Here is an 8497-nt window from a genome sequence, read left to right on the forward strand (position 1 = left end):
GCGCTGTCTCCTGGCATGGCTGCTCCAGACCCATCGCCATTTTGTGAATCTTAACATAGTAATTTTAAATTTCTGTTTCGCTGTAAGTTTTTACTTTTGTTTAGGTTCAAAGGATTCATTGGTAAAAGAAACCACTCATCACATTAATAAGCCAGTTTATGGTATTTATTAAGATACAGCAATAAGCAAGTAAGCAAAGAAAGCAAGATTATGCAGGCATATTTTAAAAAAAGAAGAAGAAAAAAGTATTAAACAGTGTTTACATCACCAAATTGGGGCAACACTTACATCCAGATCTAAGCAGTGCTGGGAAATCCTGTGAACAGCGATCTGGCGTCCCAGTTGGGATTGTCCCGGGCAGTGCGTCCACTCCACCGGTGAGACTTCAGAGAGTGGTTTGGGGAAATCCTGCTTATATCACCCAGACTGATAATATTAGTCTGCATACAAACATGCAGCTGTGGTTATTTTATTAACACTTGGATCTTTTCTCACAAGTCTTCAGGATATTCTTTGGCCCTGGGAACTGGCCAGGTTCTCAAGGTCCAAGAAGCTCCAGGACTTACTTTCCTTATTATCTGATGCTTACCAAGCACCTATCCTTTAGGTCTGCACACAGTTTCTGAGAGTCTGGCACATAGCCTATGCAGGGTCATTCTTTGGTCAGAGGCCTAGCAATGCCTCTGAAGCCTGACTATAAATCTTAATTTTCCCCAAAATTACCTATCTGCTAATTGCAAAATTTCTGTCATACCTGAGTCTGGTTCTGATGCTTGTTTCATCTTTTCATATTTTCAGCATGCCTTGTAATTTTTTGTTGAAAGCCAGATATTATGTATCAGGCTTTTAATGTGAGGGTTTATGTTAACTTGGCTAGGAGCTGGGCTGTACTTAATGTTTGCTGTAGCTGTAGGTGCCAGAGGCTTCAGTTCTCCTGTGGTCTTTTTCCCCCTTCCGCAGTGTCTTTGAGTTTCCCTTTTAAAACAGAGTCAGTGACTTACTGCTCTCTCAGTTGTATACTCCTGTTGTTATACTGGAGCCCTGGGCCATGACCTTCAGAGTGTTTCTAGCCTTTCCCCCCCCCCCCATCTTAGGTGAGACAGGAAGGCTAGAGGGGGCTAGAGTTGGCTAATTGTCCTTCTCCCAGGTTGGATAAGGCTCTGGCAAAGTCTTTTTCCTTAGGAGTATCCTTAGGAGTTATGGAGAATGTTCTGGGTATATTTTTAAATGATTACTTTCCCCCTCCCCCTGCCCAAAAGAGGAGGGAATTTTTCTTGGATCTTCACTGTGAGATCCTTGTGGGGTTCCTGGAGGTAAAACCCATGAAAGTGTGGTAGCTTCCATAAGACAAGGCCCCGAGGAGTTTTCTGCTCTCAAGCTAGTCCACACTCATCCTTTAGCAATTTGTCAAAGTTACTGCTTAAGTGCTTCTACCAGTTTATGATGATAGCAGCCTGAGCTTAGGGTAATTTGGCCTTGACTGTGATTCTCTGAATCTTTCTGTCTCTCCACTTTTCAGTGTGGCAATTTGCTTTGTCACCTCAGTTTCTTAGAAAAGTTGTGGAATTTCAGTTTGTTCAGCTTTTATTCTTGTTATAAGGATGGGAGTGATGACTTTCAAGGTCTTTATGTGTCAAAGGGGAGCTGGAAGTCAACAGTGGCTTTTGAAAAAGGTGGTTTATTTTTCTTTTCCCGAATGTAGCCAGCCCAGGGCAGGTATGGCAATTCTGAAATCATCGGGGACCCAGGATCCTTTTGTCACTCTGCTGTCTTCAATATGTAGCTTCCACCTTATGTTTGGAAATGGCTTCTCCATCTCCAACCGTGATATTTCAGCCATTCTGCAGAAAGTATAAAGGGGATCTGGAGAGAAGGACACAATTGTTTTCTTTAAGACACGCTTTTTATTTAAGGATACTTCCTGAAAGTTGCTCTTGCCACTTTTGATTATATTTAGAACTACTAGATCCTAAGTTCACGTGCTACACCTGGCCTCTGTGGAGGTTGGGCTGTGTAGCTTCAACCTATGTCATGACCAACCAAAAATGTGTAGAATGGAAATTAGGTAGCAATTAACAGTCTCTACCACAACAGTGTTCCAAGGATTTTCTCAGGTTCTGAAAGGTGTCTATGACACAAAATAGTTAAAGAAACTCTGCTTTACAAAATTGCTTTGAGAGTCAGGGTCATAGCATGTCAGCACCTTGATGGCACTGGCACCAGCATACCCAGAATATTTAGCATCATCAGAATCCCATTCAGTGCACTAACCCTTCCTGAAGGCTTGTCATGTGTCAGATATTGGGCTGATAAGAAGCTATTCCCTACCCTCAAGGAGTTCCTAGTCTGGTATTATAAATCAGCAGGTCTCCAGCTCATGGCTCTGCATGGTTACAGCATTACCTATACCCCAGAGTCCCCTTCTTTTAAAGAAGTGGGCATCCTGTGTTTTTTGTCTTGTCTGGCCACAGTAGCAGTGATGCATCAGTTTGTAGTTTGGGAGAGGCCAGGTAGTATAAGCTCTGGGAGAAAGAAGGGTGGTTGTGTGCTGAGCCCAACTCTGTATGACTTCTTTTCCCTGGCAGCTTACCCAGCTGGCAGATTGTTTCCAGGGCAGGCCATGGTGAAAGTTAACGAAGAGAGACATATTGTGTGTAAGTCAAGTGGGTTCTACCCAGAAGCCGTTAACATAATGCGGGAAAATGGACACTGAAGGTTCCTCATTACCTAAAAATTTCTGAGGGCGTCATCACTGATCCCACCAACAAGAATGAGGATGACATGTTTAATGTCACTGGCTCCTTGAAGCTGAAGCCTTCTCTGGAAGACAGTGGGGCCATCTACCAGTGTGTGGTACGGCACATATCCTNTTCAGTTTGTTCAGCTTTTATTCTTGTTATAAGGATGGGAGTGATGACTTTCAAGGTCTTTATGTGTCAAAGGGGAACTGGAAGTCAACAGTGGCTTTTGAAAAAGGTGGTTTATTTTTCTTTTCCCGAATGTAGCCAGCCCAGGGCAGGTATGGCAATTCTGAAATCATCGGGGACCCAGGATCCTTTTGTCACTCTGCTGTCTTCAATATGTAGCTTCCACCTTATGTTTGGAAATGGCTTCTCCATCTCCAACCGTGATATTTCAGCCATTCTGCAGAAAGTATAAAGGGGATCTGGAGAGAAGGACACAATTGTTTTCTTTAAGACACGCTTTTTATTTAAGGATACTTCCTGAAAGTTGCTCTTGCCACTTTTGATTATATTTAGAACTACTAGATCCTAAGTTCACGTGCTACACCTGGCCTCTGTGGAGGTTGGGCTGTGTAGCTTCAACCTATGTCATGACCAACCAAAAATGTGTAGAATGGAAATTAGGTAGCAATTAACAGTCTCTACCACAACAGTGTTCCAAGGATTTTCTCAGGTTCTGAAAGGTGTCTATGACACAAAATAGTTAAAGAAACTCTGCTTTACAAAATTGCTTTGAGAGTCAGGGTCATAGCATGTCAGCACCTTGATGGCACTGGCACCAGCATACCCAGAATATTTAGCATCATCAGAATCCCATTCAGTGCACTAACCCTTCCTGAAGGCTTGTCATGTGTCAGATATTGGGCTGATAAGAAGCTATTCCCTACCCTCAAGGAGTTCCTAGTCTGGTATTATAAATCAGCAGGTCTCCAGCTCATGGCTCTGCATGGTTACAGCATTACCTATACCCCAGAGTCCCCTTCTTTTAAAGAAGTGGGCATCCTGTGTTTTTTGTCTTGTCTGGCCACAGTAGCAGTGATGCATCAGTTTGTAGTTTGGGAGAGGCCAGGTAGTATAAGCTCTGGGAGAAAGAAGGGTGGTTGTGTGCTGAGCCCAACTCTGTATGACTTCTTTTCCCTGGCAGCTTACCCAGCTGGCAGATTGTTTCCAGGGCAGGCCATGGTGAAAGTTAACGAAGAGAGACATATTGTGTGTAAGTCAAGTGGGTTCTACCCAAAAGCCGTTAACATAATGCGGGAAAATGGACACTGAATGTTCCTCATTACCTAAAAATTTCTGAGGGCGTCATCACTGATCCCACCAACAAGAATGAGGATGACATGTTTAATGTCACTGGCTCCTTGAAACTGAAGCCTTCTCTGGAAGACAGTGGGGCCATCTACCAGTGTGTGGTACGGCACATATCCTTGAAGCCGTTAACATAATGCGGGAAAATGGACACTGAAGGTTCCTCATTACCTAAAAATTTCTGAGGGCGTCATCACTGATCCCACCAACAAGAATGAGGATGACATGTTTAATGTCACTGGCTCCTTGAAGCTGAAGCCTTCTCTGGAAGACAGTGGGGCCATCTACCAGTGTGTGGTACGGCACATATCCTTGTCCACCTCTCTGAGGTTCACCTGCACCCTGACTGTGAGAGGTAAGAGTCTTTCTGGACATTTCCCCTACTCTTCAACTTGAGGACATGTAACATGAGAATTTGGTTCCCAGGCAGTCCAGGGTCTTCGCTGGGGAAGGAGAGAAAGCTTAGACTGGAGGGGCCAAGCTGTGGTGTGTTCTGTCTTAGTCCCAGAGTCAGCAGTCTAGATGAGGTCCCTGCACCAGGGCAGATGGTCTGGTAGGTAGAGAGTGGTGGTAGTAGTCGTCAGGAGGAAACAGAGCTACTTGTCAGCTCATGGAAGCTTCGGGTTCTGGATGGTCCATATGGCACAGAGAGGGAAGATTGCCAGCTGCTAGGGGAATGGAGACAGGATCACGTCCATATCCTCTGAGGGTATCAGCCCTGCCAGCAGCCCTTCTAGTCAGGCTCCAGGTCCACTGTAAATGTTAACCGGTGGAGACTGAATCAGTAGTCCTGTCTTACGGACTGTGTCCCAAGATGGGGAGGCCATAGTAGGGTGCTCCTGCAGATGCCCAGGGCTTTCCCAGGCACAGAGGATCCTCAGAACTACACAACTCACTGCAGAACCTCTCCTGCTGGTGGGGTGGGTTTTTTTTTTTTTTTTTTGAACTCATATCCTGGTTGCCCTGGTCATGGCTCTGTTCTTGGGTGGGGATGACCCTGCTGGCAAAATGCATCTTCCTGGAGCTAAGAGGAGTAAGGATGGCAAAGACTAACTAATGGGCCCTTAGGAATTTGGTCTGGGCATGCCAGATAGGTCCTGGGATGGTCCTGGAGGGAGAGCGGAATTGTTCTTGGAAGTAAGGTCAAGGGGTGTGTATGGGTGGTGTGTGCAGGTTATGTGTGGGGCATGGGGAGTATGAAATATGCTTCTGTGTATGGTATGAGGGGTTTGTCTGGATGGTATGTACAGAATTGATATAAGATGGTGGAGTAGTTTGGGAGCTTTGAGGATGTATGTGTCATGTGTATGTGGTATGTGGTGTGTGATCTTTTTTCTGGCAAGTGCTAAGCACACTATTTAATGTGTGGAGATGTGTGAGGTAGGAATGGAAATGCTAAGACATGTGGCTGGGATTTGGTAGTTAGATGTGTGACAGGGATGATGACACAAAACCACACAGATCCAGCAGCAGTTGTGTGGTCTCTCAGGCCCTTGTTGGTAGGTTTCCTCTTAACATTCTTCTCTTTTTCTCTGCAGAACCTGAGAAAACAGATTACTCATGGATTTATTTTTTACTCATCGATTTTGGACTGATTTTATTAATTGTTTTTCTTCTTTGGAAAAGGTAAGGGGCTCCAAAGAAATGTTTAGCCCTGTGTCTTGGAGTTGGCTCCAGGAGTTCAGATATCATAGCCAGTGGATGCTGTTGGGAGTTCTCAGGATTGATGCTGGGTTATTGTAAGTGTGGTGTGTGTTTGTGGTGTGTGGCTTTTTCTGGTATTGTGTTGGGGAAGAACTTTCCCGTCTGATCTCCATGTGGTGTTTTGTGACTCTGGGAAGATGTATGCAAAGATTCTCCATACTGTACAAGTCACACTGTGAATTGAATCTGACCTTATTAGTTCAGACCAGGCCTTTGAGCTGTGTGTGAGCTGATTTGTTGTTCTCAAAGACATAGAAACCATGGCTCAGAGAGGGGAATTCGTTCCCCCAATTGCTCGTATTTTGTTAATACCTTGGTAGAATAACTTACCACCAGATTTCACTGGTTCAACCAAGAATTTATAACCCTCACTAGATATTTCTAAACTAAAACATGTTTGTCCCTGACTTTGGTCCCAATAGCAAATGAAACAGTTCAAGCTTTAGAGGCCCGAGAGACCAGTGTAAATGTGTTGGTTAAAATGGCCCTAGATAATAAAATTGCCCTCAATTATTTATGGGCCTGCCAAAGTGAAATCTGTGCAATAGCTAATACACCTCTTTGTAAATGCTGTGGGAAAAGTAGAATAATCAATTAGTCAAGAGAAAAAGCTTTTTATCCAAATTTGTCTAAGTAATTCATGCATCTTACTTTCCTGGTTGGGTCTAGGCCAACCAGAACACTGGATGTAAACTGGTTTTCAAATGTTTCTTGTGATATTTATCATATTTCTTGCCTTTCTCTGGCTCTGGTATCCAGTTGCTAACATGATAACCCAATATCCAACAATAATACTTACTGAAAAAGAAACCAAAGCCTTTATGATTAGCCTGGATCCTGTGGTAGTTTGCAAAGATGGCTCCAATTCTTCACCCTTCTGTGTCCATGTCTGTTGCCACATCACTTTCAAGTGCCCTTTGATCACGGACTGTCCCTTGATGTTGGGCTCAGTCATGTGACTTGCTTCAGCCAATATAGTGAGACGGAAGTGGAGGCATGCCACTTCCTAGCCTAAGCCTTAAAAGGCCTTGTGTGTTTTTATTTGCTTTCTCTGTGCTTCTGACATTACTGAGAGAAGGACACATCCAGGGAGCCTGCTGGAGGATGAGAGACACAGGAAGCAGAGCCAAGTCATCCTAGTTGCTCTAGTGGAGGCCAGCCTAGATCAGATGACAGTCACCCACTTCCACATGAGCAAATCTAGCTGAGATCAGCAGAGCTGACAGAGCCAATTCTCAAATTCGAGACAGATGTTTATTTTTAAAAAGCCACTGTGTTAGACTGGCTTTTTACACAGCAAAGCCCTACTGATATAGCTCCTCAGAAGCTGCACCTCAACGAGCAGGAGTGCGGTAGCTGAGGAGATGTGCTGCTGAGACCCTCCACGAGAGAGCCTGCATGGGGAGTGCAGTCAGCTGACGTGCCCCAGATGCAGCTCCTCAGGGGTCTGCTGTCATGTTTGAGCTGAGGCCAGGGTCTCCCTGGACAGCTCCAGCCAGTGACTGAGCAAGGCAGGAGCTCCCTGTTGGGGCGACTGAGACTTTCTCAGAGTTGTACTGTAGCCTGAGGCTTCTCCTACTCAATCCTGCCTCATTCCTCCTGCCTCTCCCCTCACAGTCAGCCTGCATTGTGGTCACAAGGCTCTCCCCTCCTACTCCCTCTCCCCTTTATCTTGCATAGGAATGACCTCAAATAACTCTTGTCATTCTAACTTCATCTAGAAAGCTGCTTTGCAGAAGACCCAAACCAACGCAAGGAGGGACTGAAGAATTATTATGAGGAAGATAATGCATTCCTGGCTTATTCAAGGTGGAGGAACCATCCAAAGGATGTTGGCAGTTCTTACACAGAGACAGACAGCAGAGACCACAAGGTTTCTCAGAGAATGCATAAACAGGTGGAATGACTTTTCCTGATGACCCTGCTCAAGAGCCAACTGTTCAAGCTGCCCTCCTTGAGGAAGAGTGATTTTCATTCTACTTCCAAGATGGATGGGAAACCAAGGACACAGTAGGAATTTAACAAAAACGAAAATCTCAGTCAGAACAGTATTGCATTTACTTCTCTCTGGGTTACCCTGAAGTTATACCCCCTCCCCAGTAATGATGGAATTATGAGAAAAACTGGACTTGATCCGGTGAAAGTAAGGAGTGAACAGAGGCAGGGCTACCAAAAGTCTGGTTTGCTTCAGCTTGAGTGCTGATGGTCTGGGGAGGAGGAGTTTGGGGTATATTTGCGCTGCAAAGAAAGATATTTCATGAAAGGGAAGTATACAACTGACAGAAAAAGGTTGACTTGAGCCTGTAAGCTGAAGAAAACTTCTGAGTAGTACTGACCTGTGCTATACACATGCACACTGTCGCTTCTCCCAGTAAGGGAAATGAATTGTGAAGTTGCAAATGCACTTTGTATCACCCGTTCCACTCATTAGCATCAGTGCCCCGAAGGAACTGAGGTCAGGGGAAAGGCCAAAGTTCACACTACCATACCCAGGTTGGCCAGTCTAGGAAGTCTGCCATTCATGTCACTCCAGAGTTGGGCCTGGCCAGAGTAGAAATAGAATAGGGTGTAGGTTACACCTGCTTCCCTTTCCATGCAGATAGACAACACCCTGTGCAGATGGGCCTGGCAGAGGAGCTGGCAGTAACCTAGATTCCAGTGCAACAAAACCTACCTCTAGTCCCAGTTCTGACTTTAATGCTCCCACTGTTCTTTCCCCAGCTCTTTTCAAGTTGCAGTAG

At 45.0% G+C, this 8497-nt stretch overlaps 1 protein-coding gene across 1 annotated transcript in view; it reads left to right on the plus strand.

The window, feature by feature from the left end:
* NCR3LG1 (natural killer cell cytotoxicity receptor 3 ligand 1) overlaps positions 1-8497 on the plus strand; it is a 22618-nt gene extending 14121 nt beyond the window's left edge. Inside the window, 5 exon segments of the mRNA XM_008579714.1 lie at positions 2586-2694; positions 3087-3153; positions 4046-4156; positions 4212-4407; positions 8478-8497. Coding sequence (XP_008577936.1) covers positions 2586-2694; positions 3087-3153; positions 4046-4156; positions 4212-4407; positions 8478-8497 — 503 coding nt within the window.

This window comes from Galeopterus variegatus, unplaced genomic scaffold (assembly GCF_000696425.1).
Source record: "Galeopterus variegatus unplaced genomic scaffold, G_variegatus-3.0.2 Scaffold1946, whole genome shotgun sequence".
Classification (NCBI taxonomy): Eukaryota; Metazoa; Chordata; class Mammalia; order Dermoptera; family Cynocephalidae; genus Galeopterus; species Galeopterus variegatus.